General features: G+C 43.7%; 1 protein-coding gene across 7 annotated transcripts in view; it reads left to right on the plus strand.

Annotated features, from left to right (window-relative positions):
- Positions 1 to 20,384, plus strand: part of DCLK1 (doublecortin like kinase 1) — a 312,702-nt gene that overhangs the window by 247,524 nt on the left and 44,794 nt on the right. For 3 of the 7 annotated variants that reach the window (XM_039873009.1, XM_039873003.1, XM_039873007.1), the window contains 5 exons: positions 4,625 to 4,709; positions 7,130 to 7,238; positions 13,874 to 13,931; positions 14,427 to 14,546; positions 17,607 to 17,753. In XM_039873009.1, the coding sequence (XP_039728943.1) occupies positions 4,625 to 4,709; positions 7,130 to 7,238; positions 13,874 to 13,931; positions 14,427 to 14,546; positions 17,607 to 17,753 (519 nt within the window). Of the gene's footprint in view, positions 1 to 4,624; positions 4,713 to 7,129; positions 7,239 to 13,873; positions 13,932 to 14,426; positions 14,547 to 17,606; positions 17,754 to 20,384 lie in introns of all 7 variants that reach the window. The other 4 variants (XM_039873006.1, XM_039873002.1, XM_039873004.1 and 1 more) reach the window with 3 other exon arrangements.

Consider the following 20,384-nt stretch of genomic DNA (forward strand, 5'->3'; position numbering starts at 1 on the left):
TATTTAGGCTAAACACTGAAGAATTCAGACAAAAGAATTTGGAAAAAAGGAATTCCCTTTGTGACTTGTCTCAAATAATGAGGGCTTGTTAGTTATTGCAGATTGAAGCCTCAACTTTTTGTTCTACCCACTTAGAAAGTAAATAAATGTATGGTTTTTCTATATACACATAAAATCCTATGTGTTTCGAGCTTTCTACACCAAGATCGTGATTTTATTTGATTATATGAGGTCATCTTTAGAGATTCTGTAGACCTCAGATCAGGATCACCAAGTCAACTGTTTGAATTTGTTAAATATTTATTAGTTATGTTTCCTTTATACAGTCGATCCAGTCGATTTCTGAATTCTTTTTTTTTCAAGTTTCAAATTAATATTAACAAAGTAATAGCTGTATACCAAGACAAAACGCAAAGCGGAAATAATACAATTATCGAGCAAAGCTAAAATTATCTGGTGAGATTATTTTTCTGCCGTGATTAGATCAACTGGATCAATTGGATATTTTCAAAATCTTTATTCAGCATGAACACCAGCTGAGTGACACCGTTAATACAAATGGCAAGAGTAACTTACACAATTTAGATTTAAAATGAAGTGCTTTTTACTACATAGCCTTGGTAAAATGTGGTTAGAGCTGTTATGTCAGCTTTCTCACTTACTTCAAAAAGTATGATATGTTCTCCATCTGTTATATGATCCCAAGCTAAATAGCTACACTTAAGATGTGTTCTTACTTAGGGCAGTGCTTTTATGAAGGTGTACCATAAAAGCATCCAGGTGCCAGCAACCTGCCCACCTGGTTCCCATTAAATATGCTTGGAGGTGATGACATTTCAAATGTCACAATATCTCTTAGAGCAGCTAATTGCATTAAATTCTAAAATAACTATGTTTTGTGCTATATACCCAGATGCCTTGGAATTAGCAAACTGATTGAAGCAAACACAAAATCCTATCATCATGTATACTGCAAAATGGTTTATCTGCTCAGAAAAAATCAAATAAGCAAATTGGCTTCATGTATAAGCGTGCAAAAATATAAATGGACTTTTCAGCTCTTGTTGGTCATAAATAAAGGCCAATTAGTCTCATTGGGTTAATTATAAAGAACAAGAGTGTACACATTTTCCCTTTATCACAAGCATACACACAGAGCCATGCTGATAATTGAATGACTTCAGCTGGGAAAGAGAGCAAAACCATTAGGTGACAAAATCAGAATCCAAAAAATAACAGGCCGGAAGGATAGGAATATAGTAAAGATGACATTAACATGAGTGAATGGGAAGTCTTAGACTTGATTGGAAACATCAGCCTCCCATAGACAGAATAGGGAGACCTGACACCACCACAAGCCTATTGTAAGACTAACACAGTATGGCGCCATAGAAGAGCCAATGCGATTTTAAAGTGCATTAATATTCTATGCACAAGGAGGAAAGTTTTATCCTTCTCTGCTCTCTGCTGGTCAGAGTACACCTGGAACATTGCATTAATTTTGAGCACCAAACTTTGCAAGATATATTGACAACTGGAGTGCATCCACAGGAGGGTGCAGAGGTCATGGAGCCCTGTCACACGGCAGAAAACCAAAACTCTGGGAATATTCAAATTGATAAAGAGAAGACACAGAAGGGGCCAGTAGCTATTACCAAATACCTGAGCACTGTCATATGAGGAATGGATTAGACCTATACTGGGTGGCTCCAGAGGTGAGGCTAAGACCAATAAATGGGAAAGGTAGAGGATTCTCATTTCAACATAACTTAAGGAAGAGCTTTCTTTGTCTCATATTAACAATTAAGGGGCTGCCTCAGGAAGTACCATGTTCAGTGCAGGAGGTGTCTGGACAGAGGCCATTTGACCACGTAGCTAGAATTTTTCTAGTGGAAATTTGGCTTCTGGATAGAGTAGGGTGGAATAGGTAATATTTAAGTCCCTGTAATTCTTTGAATCTATGAATGGTCATTGTCTTGGAAAAGTATATAATGTTAACCATCTCACTTCTTTGGAGAAAAGAAAAAAATAACGCCATTAGAAATCTAATACATTCATTTTACTCTATATGAGCATAATAAATAAAATGAGAATTTTTAATTTTCAAAGTACTATATTTAAGTTTTTCTCTTTTCAAACTTCAGTCAGCATGAAGTTTGAAATGACTTGGGGTACATTTTCAAAAACACAAAACTAAAGTTAAAAATAAGCAATTTTAAACATAAGCAAATTTGTGTTAATTCTACCTTTTTTTTTTTTCCACCAGAGTCAAAAAACTTTTAGGGGTTTTTATTTAAAAGGCAGAGAAAACATAGCTGGTAGTGTGCACGCATTCCGCACATCAGACATTGGGTAACACTGTTGAAAATGCAATTCATTAGCTCATAAGGCAGTTCGGTGAGTAATAGCCAGCGAGTTTGCAGGATATTACTGTTTAAAAGATGTTTTCATATACTTTGGTTCAGAGTTCTGTATTGAGTATCTGATGAACATTATTATTAAAAGAACAAGCTTTTGGAATCGAGTACATAAATTGTGGACATCTTTGCGAAGAAACACGCTACTAGTCTATTAATTCTGGTGTTTGATGAAAGAATGTGTCTTTGTGTTCTAAAATTTAAAACACCATATGACAAGACAGCACCTGCCACCCCAAACCGCAATGTGTCTACATTATTAAACACCATTTGTGACGCTGCTGGAAGAAATTCAAGGATCAGAAAGCCCAGAAGAGGAAGTCTACATTTTAGAGATTATCTTACTGCTTTTCTGCTTGGAACACCATTACGTGGACAGCAAAGGCAGTGACACGGGGGAAAAGAGATCTCACTGTTGTGGGAAAACACACATCTTCCCCTCAAATGTGGTAATGGTAATGTTTATTTTCTCTGGACATTGACATTATAAATCTGTCCTGTCTCATCTTCATATTCCGATATTATAAATACGAGGTTTTCACAAATAGGCATCTATAAAAGTCAGCAGAGTGTGGCTTAGGAGCTCTAAGCTCATATGTTTACAAGACCTTCAACAGAGGTGGTTTTGACTACAGAGTGTCACGCCCAGAAAAGCTCTGTTTCAAGGTCACAATCTGAAAACCTCTTTCTAGCCTGACGTAGGACAAAGATATGCTCCCGGTCACAAAGGGAAGCAAGACAAGAGAGGATGGAAACATAGCTCAGGTCACCAGGCTAATTACTGGGGGAGTCTTAACGATATTAGAAAGAAGGGGCTCGATCATTAGTCCGTCTCTCTGGAGGGGAGACCCTCTCGTGTGGGGAAGCTATGCTATTGGGGACAGTCAGAGGTCACTAGAGTAACCACAAAACTTCTAGAATGTTCTATAAGGAAGGTGCATCACTGCTGTGAACTTAACTTTTACTCCAATCGTGCCAACTGTCAGCTTTGATGAACTCTTCCAGTGGCAAATGCTCATCTTAGCCTCACTCAGGATAACATCCTGTGGCAGTTGACTCAAATGACTCTGCAAGGTTTAGGTAGCGTTTCCCCAACAATATTCATCTTTGCTGAGACTGAAAATGTTTGATTCTCCTATGCAAGATAGTGTTGGACCTAATGAAATTACATAAAAATTCTCTTCGCTCCTACTTCGTGCACGGTTAAGGCTGGATGGAATGGTGAGGAGGTTGAAGGGAGACAGGTAAGCAGAGGGAAAATAGGTCAACTATGCTTCTCGCCACCTCTTCATTATTAATTCAACTACAGATGCTCTTTCCCTCGTCTGTGCCGCACAGACAGCCGGCACCACGAGCCCATGCCGCCCCCTCACCGCCTCCTGCTCCCATCGGGCCAACTGAGTGGATAAGCCCAGGAAACAGAAGGAAGATCTTTTAGGACAAGCTGTGTTCACTCTTTAGAAATAGCACCGGAATGTGCAAGCTGTTTTCTCAAAGAATAGATGCAGAGATGAAAACGTTCATTGTTAAAGTATTGCCCCATAGCTGATCGTCGTATTAAAGATTTGGTGTGGTTGCATCCTCTGAGCTTGCTAATATAGCTGTGACCCTGTTTGCTCTCGTGGGTCGTGGGTGAAAAATACACCAAAAGCATAAGGAATCACCAGGCGTAGGCTTTTATTCCTGCCTTTGCCCCAGACTCACTGTATAACACATATCTCAAAGTGGAATTGACAAACCCACTCTTGACGCTTTCTCCAAATGGGGTAAGGTCGAACACTTTTTAAAAGGCTATTTCACAAACACAAAGTGAAGACAAGTTTTCTAAAAATAGAAAAACATTCCAAGAGATGAGAATGGTGCTGCATTTGAGGCCCGTTTGCAGGTAGACTGTGGAAGAGTGAGGTGAGATGCCTAAAATCTGCCGAATCGAAACAGTGAGCTAAAGGATGCTAATTTTGAGTAAAAGAAATAAGAAGCCCTGGAACGTCCAAATCGACAATGATTAGCCTGACACATTTAACCCAATTTGTTGGTTGGTGGGGCGGGAGGGAGAGGTGGTCCTAATCGAATAGTTTAGGAGGCTCCCTTTCTGCGTGGCAGGATCCTTTCTGGTAGCGGGTGCGGGTCTCTCCTGGATCCTGGGCCAGCGTAGCACCTGGAGACTCGGGCGCTCTGACCTGTACTCTGTCTCTATCCCCTTCCAGAGCTCTCAGCATGGTGGCTCCTCCACTTCTCTCGCGTCCACCAAAGTCTGCAGCTCGATGGACGAGAATGACGGACCCGGAGAAGGTGGTGAGCTGGGGACTCGGTGTCTGAGGAGGGGCTCAGCCTGGACAGAGGGCGGGGATGGGTTGGCCAAGTGACTCCAGAAAACTAAATTCTCAATAGGACGGAATGGACAAACTTGAAGCAGCTCGCTAGAGTCAATAGCAAAGGGACAGGATTGAGCATGGCTCCCACCAGGGGCCATATCTACTCTATGGCCGGGAAGAGGAAGTCAGCCTATTCTGGAGAGGTTTCACATCCTCTGAGGGTGTAAGTACCCTAAGAAAGCCAGCTATTGCCCACTTTGGACATAAAAGGAAGTAATTACTGCCTTAGTTTCTCTAAATTCTGTTCACTTTTAGTATAATCTCGCAATGGACTGTTACAGCCCTGCAGATGTACTTATTCTAACTTAAGTGAACTCGATATGCAAAAATATGGCTTTCAAAAGGAATTAATTGATTGCAATTGCAAAAATATTCTTTGTACCTTGAACTAATTCACTTCGGAATTTCTCTGTGATGTGGTCAAATGACCTGAATTCCAGAACTGATTTTTCCCTATCTCACTGGGTTGTTTGGGTTAAGCTGCTTCAACACACCACACCTTAGTGTCTCTCCTGTAAAGCAGACATTGTATTACAAGCCTGTGTCCTTCTGTGGTTATCAGGCTCAAATCAATTATGGGAAGTTATTTAGAAAAGTATAAAACTTATATGATCAAACTACTCTTAAAGAATCAACTCCCCTTATTTGTTTTAAGCGACATGACTTAATTTTCTTAGCCAAACGCCTAACAGATATATTTTATCAGTAGGGAAAAAAAATCCCAAGCCGTGTGCTCCAGGTGGGGGCCTTGGCGAGTCTCCCACTGGCGAGAAGGATGGAAATGCCTTCTTCCACTTCCCATCCGACAGTTAGAGATGGTTACTTTTATCATCCACGTAATAAAGAGCCTTAAAACCGTGTCTTCTGAGAGAGGTTTTATTAATTCGGGTGCTTTGCAGTGGATTTGAAACTTCTCCAGCCATCTCCTCTAACTGCCACGGAGTAGACAAAATGCCCCAGGCTGAGTCTTCCAAGCAGAGGCAAAACGTTTGGCTTCTTTGGGGGTGAGATGGTGACGGTGGGGGGATTTATTCGGCTCTCACTTTATTTTGGAAACCACTGCGATAGCGTCTAGTGTATTGAGAGTAAAATGTCGTTTATAAAGAGGGGATGGGGCTGCCTAAATGCCAAAGCCAGAAGTAGCAGCCGCGAATGCCGAACATTTGTACAGTACTGTCCAGAACGTCCCTCCACCCTAGAATCCAGAGTGATGCCGACTGAGCGTCATCACAAAACCAGAGAAAGGGGCCTAACACAGACGCCTGCTGGTTTTGAGTTCCCATTTGTGGTTTCCCAACAGTACAGATGAAATGAGAATGCAAACCTCTCTAAGAAAGCCCGTTCACCACCGTAGGTTTTAATTTTATTTTGAGGAAAAAAAAATGTTTAGTCTCAGTTTATGGTTAAAGGTCAAAATAGGAGCACATTTAGAAAGCACACTGGGCTTCCGTCACATTTTGTATTCGAGTTGCCTGAGGGAGAGCCAGGATTTATAACTTTAAAGCATGTAAATTTTAGAGCCCAGCTATAAAAGGCTTTTTACACCCCTAAGATGTTAAAGGTTATCCAGTATATTTATGTGACCTAAATGTGGCTTATTTAGTTTTTACTGCCTTAGATATTTAAAGCGTTATTAGGCATTTGTAAAATATTTCAAGATACATTTTAAGGGGGAAAATGTGTTGTGTTAGTGGCACTAACATAATTGAAACTACAAAACTGTTCTGTTCACAGACAGAATAGATATTGCGATTTTAACTCAACATCTGCCACGCAGGTTGCTGGCAAGAACTTGTCTAAAATCTGATCGTGGATCCAGGGGAGGGGTGGCGATCAGGGCTTAGTGCCTACGCGGTTGCATGGAGATCGACATTTCAAGATGCAGTAAAGCTAAGTGTGCAAACGGCAGGCGTTTTCCACGCTTGTGCACCGTCAGCCAGCTTAGAGTCCCTGACGAACTGCATTTTCCTCCCGAACCATACCTAGAAGTGTCATTTCTCTAAGCACAGCAGGTGTTCAGTCAATGCCACAGATCAAATTGGCACGAAATGAAAAGATCAAAACTCAGAATGCCCACTGCGGCGGAGAGCAAGTTGCTCTTGTGTGGTGGCTGGGAGGGGACCCCATACGTTTCACGTTCCCTTTCAGTTTATCAGCCGTCGTAGTAAAAGCCGTTGAGTATATACAGTGCCAGCAGAGCGGGGCTGGCCTCACTGTGCAGAAAATGACATGTGGATTCTGAATCGGTCCCACTCTATTAGATGATACTTCTGTCTCCTTTACGCAACATCTGTGTTCCCTTTTCTACCAATAAAAACACACTAACGATTCTTCCAGAAGTGTCGGAGGAAGGCTTCCAGATTCCAGCCACGATAACGGAACGGTATAAAGTCGGAAGGACAATAGGAGACGGGAATTTTGCTGTTGTCAAGGAATGCGTAGAGAGGTGAGGAGATCGTTTGCATCGGACTTTAAAGGGAACCTTTGGCACGATATTTTCTGATATTGTGTCTTCATTTGCGGTCTGTGGCACATGTGGAATTAGTTAATGTCTCAAGTCCAGATGTAAAAAAATTTGAAAGAAAGAAAAGCCCGTCTAACAGCAGATTTGAAAAATGTAGTGATTCCTGGGGACAATCTATAAATTAAGGACTTTGATTTCTCTTTTTAATGTACTCAGCAAAACTTTGCCAGATCTTTGGGGTAAGTCCTTTCATTTTGTTTAAAAAATACACACACACATGTGCGCGCGCACACACACACACACACACACTGAGTAGTTTTTTCTACACTATTCTGAGACATTTTTAGGTCCAACCTTCAAGTATAAAGTGTATATCTCTGACATGTGCAATCATAAAATTCAATATAATAACTTTGAAAAAGCTTTAAAATGCATATATACTGATCCCAACAGAAATGGTATTTAATGCATTAAAATGTTTTATAATGAACGAGACGGGCACTCTTGTGAGCCAAAGGGCAGGGTTTGGAGTGAGGTTTATCCGTGGGATCTCGATGCCTAAAGGACAGTAGCTGGTGGCTACTAGATGGGGAAGTGACAAGTAATGAAGCTACAGCCCAGATTTTAAAGCCACCTCGAACCCCAAGCCCAGCGTTAGATTTGGGATTTGTTTCTCGAGCAGTTGCTTGCTTTAAGGGACCGTGTTCAGCTAGCAGCTTCTCCTCAGAGCTGGGTGAGCAGAGTGCTAAAGCGTCAGGGGACCTTGTCCCATTCCCAGAGGCAGAGAGCCCGCTGGCTCCTGGGCGCTGGCCTGGGGCGTCCACGCTTCCCTGTTGCTCTTCTCTGCCCACACCGGGGCTGGGTTCCCAGCTAGGTCCTCAGCACCATGAACACCATGCTCCAGCTGTTGGGGCACACCGCCTCCCGAGAGGACGCCTCGGGGCGGGAGCTCCAGCCTGCAGGCTTCGCATTTGCTCTACTGCCTGGGGCATTGACTTAGAAGCACAGCGCACGGTAAAGCTGGAGTCTGCGCAGGGGCTCGGACGCCGCGGGGGCCCTTCCTTTGTCGGTGTCCACTGATTTGCTCTGCGAGCCCTTCGCCACTCTTGGAAGGCGCTGTCCCATCTGAGGTCGTGGAGCCCCCACTATCCTCACCGCTCTCCATGATGCATGTCCAACTTCGCTCCACCCCATCTCACCAGCGGCACCGAGTCCTCCCCGATAGTGACAGCGCACATGACAGAAGCCACTCTTTGGGAGGGAGGCCCTGAGCAGGCAGCGTGGGAGGTCTCTTAGCTGCCGCGGCCAGGCCACTGTTTCTCCTCTCCACCTCTTGCTCCCTCGCCCTCAACAGTTTGCCCGCTTTTGGGGTTTCTGCCAAGTATAGAAGATGTCCCGTTACTTTCCTGGCCTCACGGCCCCCAAAACAGGAGCCACTGCGGTTGACTGAGCATAAACCATGTGCAGAGCCCTTAACTTATTTCATTTAATTATCCTGAGAATCCCATAGTATCAGTACTGTTTCCGTTTCATAGGAAGACAGCCTGGAGAAGTTAAATGCCCAAGGTCACTCAGCCAGTAAGTACTTAGCAAAGCATAGCTTCGAGCCCAGCGCCAAACCCAGCTCCAGACCCCACTCATCTGACCACTCGACTCCACTGCTTCCAACAAGGAGTCGCCCAGAATTTGGCTTAGCTGAGCCAAAGTCACACACATTTGTCCCTGTGCAGAAAAGACAAATTAAGTCAAGAAAACCATTACTAAGGTAATGGATGGAAGTGTGTGTGTGTGTGTGTGTGTGTGTTTATATAATCTTATAGTTCATCTACACTTTTACCGATTGCAAATCTGACCAATATTAACTTTTATTTCCACTGTAGCAGAAATTCTCATTTTTAGCAGATTGTCATACCCTTCCACTGTGGGGTATCTGGTTATTTGCCAGCATTTGTCATCTGTTGGGTCTGGCATGGTGGCCATGTGCTGTTTGTCCTGGCTCGTACATGGATCAGAATGGCATCTTAGTTCAACAATACTGGTCTTCCCACAATAGATATTTTTCATTCCTCCATCCAGAATTACTTTATTTCTTTTTAGTTTGGATCATATTTATTTTGCACGAGTTCACATCTTGTGCCTCATTGTACAAAGCTTCAGAATCTAAACAGCAGATTGCTTCAAAAATTGTTAAGTATTCCTCCCCCTGCTGAACGAGGACATATGGCATGTGCCCTGTCTCCCCAGAGGTATCATGAAACATTCTTTTAATATTTTCCAGAGGTCCAAGAAAATAAAAGAGCTAAGAATGTTGTGAATGACACACATTGCTTGTGGGTACATTCTGCCATATTTTGAAAGATGAATATATCTTAGTAAGAACAAGTATGTCCCTCCTCTGTTAATAACGTGCTGTCACAGGGAAGATTTTCTTACACCAGTGGTTACAATAACAGTGTTGCCCTGGCCCTTCTTTCCGTGGTCTCATGCTAGCACATGCTCTGATGGTAGCTGCCAGGTCCGCTTAGATTTCTGCCTGTCCCCGAGCAGCTGTTTTTCCGAGTGGCCATGAAGAGCCCCTAGAACATTCAAAAGGAAGGTGGCGGACCGAGATGCGCTCAGTTTTGAAGCTGTTTTCTGGAAGCCTCAGAGAAAAGGCAAATTGCTGAAAAGCCTAACGAGAGGTCAGAGCACAGGTAGAGGGCTGGCGAAGAGCTGCCCTCGTCTCTGGCTTTCCTGGCCCCGTGTGGGCTGATTAACCACGCGAGCCACGAGTGACGTGGTCATGATCGGCGACGGTGTCTCTGGTGGCTCTTGGCCTTCCTCCTCATGTGCACTGCGTGCATTTTTTAGTAATACAGGCGTCAGAACTGTATTAAAGTTCTAGCTGCTCAGGAGTCCCTCTCCTACTCCTCCACCTATAAACCTGACGAGCTGCATAGCAAAGCTGCCGGCTTTAGCAATGCACGTGGCAGGCTCAAACCTACCCGAACGAGCTGAAACTTTAGTGTCACCAAAATGGGTTGCATCCACCTAGAAAAATCTGCATTATTCTCAAGGACCTCAAGGACTACATGCCTGCAGTTCGAAGGCATTTCCTTATGAAGTGGGATTGAGAGGATGAGTCAGGGCGAATGAAGATGCTTAGGTATCTCTCTGCTTGTGGACCGTGTTCTCCCTTCTTTCCTTCCCGAGGATGCTCTGGCACCTGAGAGCCTAGGGCTAGTGTTCAAGTTCGAAATAAAAGTCCACTCTGGAGACAATAGGCTTGGCACTCCAGGATGCCTCACTTCTCTGCTGTCGCCAGTCACCCCCTACAGAGGAGGCTGAGTTATAGCCTCGTAAACAAAGCGCGCCGTTTACTAGCCCTCTTTGCCATCACTGTCCTAAACTGCCACCATCCTCTGGAGTTTCCACAATTTGGTATCACGTTTGGAGGTCCTGCTCGTTCAGGCCTGCACTGGGCACAAGACACAGCCCTCTCCGGGAGGAGCAGCCCCGAAACAAAGGATTGCCGCAAAATTCAACAAATGCCGTGGTAGAGGAATGGTTAAGTAGCTGTTCTTCCTTTTCCACAGAATCTTTTAAAAAACCTTCAAAACACAGCAAACAATAACAAAAAGCACCTTATTCCAAGGCGGCCACATGTTCGTCAGCCCCTTCCCCTTCCTATAAGCATTCTGCTACCCTCAGGAAGTGGGGTGGCGGGGGTGGGAGGGCAGCGTGTGGGGAGAAGCCTGACTGGGTTGAGAACCACTAGGTTAAATGAGACAGCTTTCTCCAAGCCATGTTTAGCAAAACATTAAAAATTAGATTTAGTTCATGTCGTAAAACTTGGAAATCTCTTTCTAGTAGTTCGGGCTCTAACCTTGGGTCAAACTAAGTAGGGAGGAGACCTTATGAACCGAGTTCCCGTGGACCAGGAGGAAAGCAAAGTTTGATCTGCGGCCGCTGCTGCTTTTGCCATGGCATTCGAAGGTTCCATGATTCCGTACGAGGTCAAGCATATCATTTCGGGAACAAGCAAGCAAATGGCCTGGATTTTCACCAGCATTCGGGTGTCTAGTCATCTTTTCATTATACCTATAGATTCCTTGGGGACAATGACCAGTTCTCGCTCACCTCTGTCACTGCTTGCTGAATGATTACATGAGCATAGTGGTCCTCGGAGTTTAGGGTGTGTAGGAAGGCAAATACTTCGTTTAAGGTTTTATTTCTTGCCAAGTGTTTTCAGTTACCATCTTAAAGCAAGCAGTTAAATTTTTATTCTATGGTATACGTTTAGACCTAACACCTGACTTTAGCTCATTTTTCTGACTCGGCTACTTTCCTATAAACATGTATTTCCAGTAATAAGGATTTTATTATGACTTTATAGTTCTGCCCTCAAGGAATCAAGAAAGAAAATTCGCAGTGTTAATTTTGGTGGTCCCCCGCGAGGCTCTCTGCCTGGTATAAAGTATGGGTCAGTCTCACGGAGTGTTTAATCCTATCGTATAAGGTTCTGTAGAGTGACCCACAAGGCCCTTTTCCCCAGAAGCAAACGGAGGATTAAATGGCAAACACTAGGAATCACAGAGCTCAGAGAACCTCTCTGCTCACCAGCACCGTCCTGTCTGTCCGTCCGCTTTGCACAGGCGTGGAACCAAGTGTCCGCTCTGTCTTTCCTCTCTGGCCCTTCCTGGGACTGCTGGATTTTATCAGTCCATGGGTCCAGACTCACCTGCCATCGACTGAGACCTTTTAAACCAGTTAGGAAGTTGCTCGTGGATTCTAATCTCAGATTTGCTTTATCATAATTTCTTAGTGAATCCAGAAATACTTCAGCTTTTAGTTTTCCTTGATTAGGTCTCAAATTTGCACAGTCTTCATAAGTCTCTTGAGAGGAGGCTCCTTAAAGGGCCCTGTGAGTTCCCTATGATGTGAGTAACCACTTTCTTATTTATCCGTTTGCCCATACATTTTAAATTTCTAGTACTAAATCTTCTGTTTTCCCTCTTACTGAAGTGCTTTTTCTCCACCCCTACCCCATGGCCGTGTTGCTCATCCGGTGTTTATGTGGGGACATTGAGCACCCCAGCCCCGCATTCAGCCAAGGCCAGGTCATGTTTCCCTCCATCACGGCCTCTCTGCCCAGCCGTGGGCCTGGAGACTCAACCAAGACCCAGTCGACAAAGGGCATCCCTAGGCCTCTTAGTCCATTTCTTCATGAGGCTGGAGCAATTAGGGTTCATCTGGACACCCCACATCTCTGCAGGAGAGCCTCCCTGAGGCAGAGGGCTTTGCCTTCTCTCATCTGATTGGAAAAGACAGCATAAGAAAGTCTGGTTGGTGGAGAAAATTGTCTTCAAAGTGATTACTTTATTCTGGTTTTAGTCACCAGATATAATGACAATAATTTGGTCAATGTTCATTGTTTTCCACAAGCTAAAACCATGCAGAGGCCTGGAAGTGTAGCGGGAGAAGCATTTTTAGACGCAAATGACAAGATGGGTTTCTAAAATGCCCTTGAGACACATCGTCAACATCTTAATCTGTTTATAGGCAGATGCTCTATAGAACTAGGACCCCCACCCCACACACTTTAATTCTCCATACTGACGATTTTAAAACCTGATCTTAAAATTTTGTTTTTTAGCAACCCCATTCCCACTGTATTCATCTGGATCCTAAAATTGGGTTTTATCTATAGATGAAAGGCTGGGCCGTCTTGGTTTCCCACCAGAACGAAAGGCCATTGCTTGGTGAAGTGTCAGTTTATTACGATTAGTAAGTAAGCGTTGTGTCCTTCGACAACAGACGTGTGCCGTTTGGCACTACAGTGCCTTGGAAGTGTTAACACAAGTCAGGAAGCTATTTAAAGGTGGCAGGCTGACCAAACCATCCCTCCCACACCCGCCGCGAAGCGCAGCAGTGTTGGGCTATATGCGAAGGCAGCCAAGACCCCAAGGGCTCAAAGTCCTGATTTGAACACTGCCATCTGGCTTTGGGAAAGTGAGTTCCCTTTAACTGTCACCTCCATTTTATTTCTGTGAAACGAGACAGCCTTCAAAGGCCCAAGAGGTCACAGGAAGCTCAGATCAGGGCCATACCCCTTTCTGCACCGCAGACGCGTTACCCACGAGTTCTCCAGCCGACCGCACACGCTGGCACACCGAGCCCGAGTCTAACAAATGTGAACTGCTTCTTTAGAGTTTTCAATGAGACCGTGCGAACCATCCAGAAAACTGACATAGCCAGGAGAGAGAACCTCAGAAGAAGCTGGGAAGAGGAGGGGCTGAAACTCATATCTGTGTTAAGTCCTGATCTGTCACTTCAGGGCAGGGCAGGGCGGCGTAGCAGGAGGAGTTAGTTACTCACGGCGGAAGCGACAGTGCTGGCTCTGTTACCAGTGTGGCCACATTAACAGCTCGCGAGGTTTCTGTGCTGCCATATTTGTTGTTCTTACACTCGCTCAACCCCTAGGAGTTTACAGATTTCTTTTAAAAAAGGAATAGAGAGTTATTTACAAAATATTTATGTCATGATGCAAGACCTATGGGATAAGAAAGTAATCCTGAACACGATGATTCAATAGATCTGAAATTAAGTTTATATTTTTAAATATTTTCTCTTTGCAGGTCGACTGCTAGGGAGTATGCCCTGAAAATTATCAAGAAAAGCAAATGCCGAGGCAAAGTATGTATAAAGTTTATTCTTATGAAAATATAATATTTGGGGGTAGAAACACAGGGATCAGCTCCCAAACAAACATAAGTTCACCCCATTTGTTGTGTTTTGATGGAATAGAATGTTATATACTAATTAGGATATAACTTTATTCTATAAATAGTCCTAGAATAAAAGTTAGCTGGAGTGATTAGATGTTATTTATGCTCCTTATCTTTGTTTGCTTGTTTACTTCCTCTCATTACTTTATAATCTAAGTTTCATTTCATCCTACATGAACTTATAGTTATTGTGATAGATTCTGAAATTACAAGTGTCATCTAAGGACCTTCAGCATCTTTCGGCAATTCTAGGCTATCTGAATGTCGGAATCTAAGATATACTCTTATGTTTGACCCAATTACACGCTCCTTGATCTCCACATAGTATAGTTTTACTCATTTGAGTTAGCGCCTCCTACACGTGGCTGTTTATGTTGATTAAGATCACTTCTCCCTTGGACAGGAGCACATGATCCAGAACGAGGTGTCTATCTTAAGGAGAGTGAAGCACCCCAATATCGTTCTTCTGATTGAAGAGATGGATGTGCCAACCGAACTGTACCTTGTCATGGAATTGGTAAAGGTGTGTGTTTTGGAGAAAGAAATAAACCTATACAAGGCAGCACACTTTTCGATAAAATACAGCTCTTCATTTCTTCCCATCGATACTCAGTCTGTCACCTCTCTCCAGTGGCATCATGGTTAAGAGTATTAATACTAGGATTAAACCACAAGAGTTCAGGTCCCAGCCTTGACCTAATTGGCTTCCTGACCTCTGTATACCTCTTCGTGCTTCTGTTCCCTCACGTGTCACATGAGAAGAATAATGGTGCCCACCCGGGAGCGTTGCTGTGGGGCTGAGAGGGATGGCTTCCGCCAGTTTGTGTGACACAGAAAGTACTAGATTGTTGTTGATATTATCACAGTAGAAATTGTGCATTCTTCCATGAACTACATCCAAAGGTATCACCCGTTCCTATAAAAACAAGCTTTAAGCTTTCAGTCACCAATGTAATAGAAACATAGCACAGTCCTAATAATAACGTGACAGTCTACCACCTTTTAGTGAATTTTGCCATGTCTTCCTGTCACAGAAAATTATATTTTCGTTCTATTAAGTCTCAGACTATAGAAATGGCCAAACATTGGTAACGGTTGCATGGTGATGTAAGGTGACTTTCCTATCCCCTCTGCTTCCATATTGAAATTTTCAGTAATCAGAAGTTTTAAAATATTGCATGTTTAGTTCTCATGAAGTTATATTTTTCTCAAGCCTTTGTATTGTGCTAATCCAACTGATAGTGTAAGTCATTTCCACGTTAGTTGTGAAGTGTCGTAGAATAGTCACACCACCTTGCGTCAACCCTGCACTGTGAGAGCCTGGAACTACACGCCAGGCTGGTGGCAGGAATCAGCACAGTGGCATGTGCTGTTTCCCTTTGTAAACATTTAAGATAAAGAAAGCACCTAATAAATTAGTCTGTTACTAGATAGAAAAAGGTTCATCCTAGGACCTTTAAACTTTCATTACTCAGAGTTGCTTTACTTTAGATCTGTTGGGTTTGGGGTTTTTTTTTGACTTGATGGTTATTTATATTTATAGATGAAGCCTTTTTTTTCTATTTTGGGTTAGGATTTGTTTCTTTCAGAGAGGGGAGGGCTTGTTTGTAGTAGCACAAGGTTGTTGTCATGTTTGAGGCTGAGGGAGATTAAAAAAATGTTAAATGATTATTACGACAAAGAAAGGTCGATTTCATTTAGTTAGGAGATTTTCGTGTTGGTCTGGTAATTGCTGACATTGTAAATTACACTTTCTCTAGCGCCCAAAGTAGTATTTTTATAATGATGTAAACTTGAGACCAAAATCTTAAAACCAATCCTATTACCCCTCTGTTTGCTATTAAAAATTGATTAGCTCCCTGTCGTTGGTGATTTTTGGAGATCTGAGACTCAATTACATTTGAAGATGAGAAACAAAAGAGGCAAAGGCTCAAGAGTTGAGAACACATTTTGTGGGAAATCTTAGTCTGATTGTCAGTCACAGGCTTAATCCAGTGACCGTGGCTAAGAGTAACTAAGGAGGTCTTCATGTCACTTAACAGGCTTTGTGAATATTCCCCAGGTTTTTCTCTTGTAGAGAGAAAAAAAATCTGTATCAACATGTTATGTGGGAATGTGACAGTCAGTGCACAAGATGCACTGGACGCAGAGCCCACAGAAGCATGCAGGTTGTCAGTCCACGTGACAACGGTCCTAGGATGAAGGGACAAGAACACTCACCCAGTAGGTGGGGTAGGATGGCCGGGGAGGGTGTGAATGCGGCATGCGGTAAAGGAAGGGCTTGTCGGATGCGTTGACTCTTCTGCTGAGGGTGAAGAGGAAGTCAGATTACGGGATGCCTAGAGCCTAGATGACCAGGACAGGGTGCGGGCTGCAGGGCCACCGCATACAGCCCCACGCAGGTCCTACTGCATCGGGGTGCTGTTCACGTCCACCACAGTGAAAACCCTGCCCCCTGGGGCAGCGTGGAAACAACCGGCAAACCAGCTTAGCACAGCCTTACCTTTGAGAGAAACAGGAAATCGAGAGAGGTGTTCATTTTGGGAAAAAAAATGTATGTGTTTCAACAATTTGGGAACCGCTGAGGTTGACTGGTCAGTGGGACACCTCCCGAAGTTGTCCAGAGCATCGGGAGGCCGGGCCGCACGACAAGAATCGAAGATTGTCAGCCTACAAGTGCTGTGTTCTGCTTTTGCTAATTAAAAAGAAAAACTGAGTCCCAACCACAGTAGGTAACAGACGAACACAATTGGCTACTGCGCTCGGCCGTTTGGTGCATCGTATGCGAGAATGATGCGAACGCGGTTAGTAAATCAGACCCGACTTCTCAGATTGGGTTCAAATACATGGAACTAAAGTTGGAGGCTAAAATCACTTCGTTTCACCAAATAACAATAAATTAGCTGGGAACAAGGGAAACAGAAGTCCAGTGGTGCTAGAAAACCTCCTTTGAAATTTCTCCAGCCTCCTCCCTCCTCTCTCATCTTCGGAATGACAGTGTCTGGGCCTTTCCTCTGTTCCTTAAAAAAGCACAGTATTGGTAAAGAAAACACTACGCCCACTCCAGGAGAGCAGAGTCTAGAGAATGAAGGGTGTGCTGCAGGTGTGTGTGTGTGTGTGTGTGTGTGTGTGTGTGTGTGTCAAGGCAGAAGAGCATTTTGTTGAGGGTGCGGTTTGCAGTATTACCTGTTTCTTATTTTGGAGGTTATGAATTTGAACTTCTGCTGGGAGTTGGTATGAGGTGCATAGTACAGGCCACCAGGACATGCAGGTGTGACAGGGCTTCTGCCCTGGAGACCCGGCTCTGCCTCTCCTCCCTGCAGGGGCCTGTGGAAAGGCCACCAGTCTGAGGACAGAGAGGCTCCACCTGCTTCTTTCTTTGAGCTCTGGAAGGAAATGTCTTTTGCAGCGGAGGGAGAAATCCCCACAAGGTCTCTGGGAGACGGAGGTGGCCGGGAGAGCCCGGGGAGCCCAAAGGTCCTGCAGGCATCCTTCATTTCCTTTACTGCATGTCAGACCCTCTCCAGGCAGCCTCATTAGACCATCTGCTAATGTGCTGCTCTGCCTGCTGGTCTCTCCTCAGGGCGGAGACCTCTTCGATGCCATTACTTCCACTAACAAATACACCGAGCGAGACGCCAGTGGGATGCTGTACAACCTGGCTAGCGCCATCAAGTACCTGCACAGCCTGAACATCGTGCACCGCGACATCAAGCCAGAGAACCTGCTGGTAAGGGAGGGTTCCGACGTCAGGGCACCTGGCGTTCCAAGGACTCATGGGCAAATGTGAAGTTTTCTCTTTCTATTTCCTTTTCTTTTTTTAAAATATAGATAGATAGATAGATAGATAGATAGATAGATAGATAGATATAGATATATATGTGTGTGTGTATATATATGTATATATATATATATACACACACACACATATGTATCTTGAAGGCTACTTTACAGCTGGCCTTCAGTAACTAGCTGAAAACTAGTCGTGTAAGTTGATCTATAAGGATTAATAGGTCATTACGAGCACTCACCTTACTAGCAAATAACAGCCCGAGGCCAGGTGGGAACAGGCTCAGGAGGTCTAGGCCTGGGCTAACACCCCCGCCAGGCCAAGAGCGTCAAGAATACCTATATATATTTTTTTACCTACAGCACTTTTGTGTTTGAAAGTTTTACTTGGGGGGGAAAAAAAAAACACGCAAGCCCTTTTAGACTTTGTGAGTCTCCCAAGTTTACATCTCAATAATATGCTCTAAAAGCCAAGAGAATAAATCGTAATGGGTTTTAGAGACAGCAGCCCCGCAGCGTGAAAGCAAGCACGATGAAGACTGGTTTGGAATATCAGAGGCATTCTTACCACCCCCCTCACAGCTCTGCTTTGCTGTCCGTGAACTCGCCATCCCTGAGGTTCTCCGTGCAGGCGTCCGAGCATCCTTTCTGGGTCCATTGTTCAGGGGAGGTATTGGAAAGAATGAGGAAAGAATGAGGAGACCAAGACTGAGTGTTAGGGACTGTCCCTGGTGAATATGGGAATGACATAAATTTTGCTAGCTCTTCATGCTGGAATTGTAACGAAAGCTATTCAGTTTCACTTCCCAAGATGATAGTGCTACTTCCATTATCCAACCCTGAGAGTCATGTATTATTATATGTGACTATGGGTCTGTCCGTTTCTTCAGAAATTGGGAATTGGGGATCTCTTTCTAAAGCAGTGTTTCTCCAAGGGTGGTCCAAAGACCCCCTGCCTCAGAATTACTCCCAGATGCCTGTTAAAAATGCAAATTTCTGAGCCTCCCTGCAGCCCTACCAAACCAGACTCTGGTGACTGGTGACAGGGTGCAGATGTGCATTGTGGCAGGCTCTCCCACATGATCTGCATGAACACTCAAGTTCAAAAGCAGATGAGCAGCCCAAGTCCCGCTGCACGATAAAGGCCGAAAAGGTCTGCTGTTAAGGAGGAGCACCTATGAGTGCCCTCTGTGTGAAGCTTTAAACTCATTTTCTCACTGAATTCTCACGAGAGCCGTATGGGGGTCAGTGCTAAGTTTAATTACTGCCCCATTTCGGGCGTAAGGAAACTGAGTGCCTAGGAGTTTAGAGGTCTGCCCAAGGCCATAACACTTTGTAAGTGGAAAAGCCAAGATCTTGACCTAGCTCTGTTGCCCTCCAAAGCCCAAGCTATAACCGCAAGAGTACACAAAGCTAGGAATGAGGGAGAGTGGTTTATGGCGGGCTTACTGTGTGCTGGATGCTGTGCCAGGGAACAGAGACATACACATGGACATTCAAGAAGGGAAAACAGACACTCGAGAGATAAATATGCAAGCAATTAATTCATCTGCAATTATGGTAGTGATCTTGTGGCTACTGGCTGGTGGAAGCAGCTGAGGTCAAACGGTGGAGTTCTGACTTAATTGCACCTCAAATTCCGCATCTCTGCGGTAACCTAAACGTTCCTTTCTGCATAGCTGCCTCGGTGAGCCGTGGCAATTTGCTCTCGTCTGCATTCATTATTCCTGAATTATGTGGGATTTTGTCATGGGAACAGACTTACAACTGGGCCTTTGTTTAAAAACTTCTCTAAGCTCCAAAAAGTCCGTGATTGAAAATTAGAGTTTTTCTTCCCTTCCCCGCTTTGCAGTTCAGTTTTGCTTCCCACCAGAGTGTTATCTATTTCTGTAAATGCCATAAATGATTACACAGCAGTGTACTTTTTCCAAAATTACAATTTGCAGAATGCGTTGTAAGTATTGTGTTCATTCGAATATATTTTAAATTGCTCAAAAAGGAAAAGTTCTTCCTTCCTTTTCCAATTTAATACTTATCAATCGTTATAGTTATTCAGAATCTTGTTTTAAAATATACATATGAAAAACTAAAGTAATTCTGCTTCTCCAATATAGTAATTTCTTACTATAGGAGACTGTTAAGGGTTGGTGAGTTTTGCAGGGATAAATCTATTATGGGATAAAATAGGTAGAAATATAGAATAAGTTTGACAAAATTAGGATGACGTCACTAATTGCATTTGAGACCTCTGTCAATGTCACATTCTATGGAAAAAGAACTATCATGGGGGCAGACATTCACGTCGTCAGGATTTATAGTCAGATGGACAAAAGTTCAAAACCAAGTACTTCACTCTTCCACTGTCAAGTCTTATGACCTTAAACAAGTTGCCTAACTCCTTTCAGCCTCCTTTAAGGAAACTTGATGAAGATAAAGAGGTAAAACCTAACTATGAATTCCCTTCCTTTTTATTTCCCCTTTATTTGTAATAAAAATTAAATTATCCCTAAAAATAAACTGTTTAACAATAAAATTGTGTATTGTAAAAATCATCTACCTTTTACCTTTTTTT

The sequence above is a fragment of the Pteropus medius genome, unplaced genomic scaffold (genome assembly GCF_902729225.1).
Source record: "Pteropus medius unplaced genomic scaffold, Ma_sr-lr_union100, whole genome shotgun sequence".
Lineage (NCBI taxonomy): Eukaryota > Metazoa > Chordata > Mammalia > Chiroptera > Pteropodidae > Pteropus > Pteropus medius.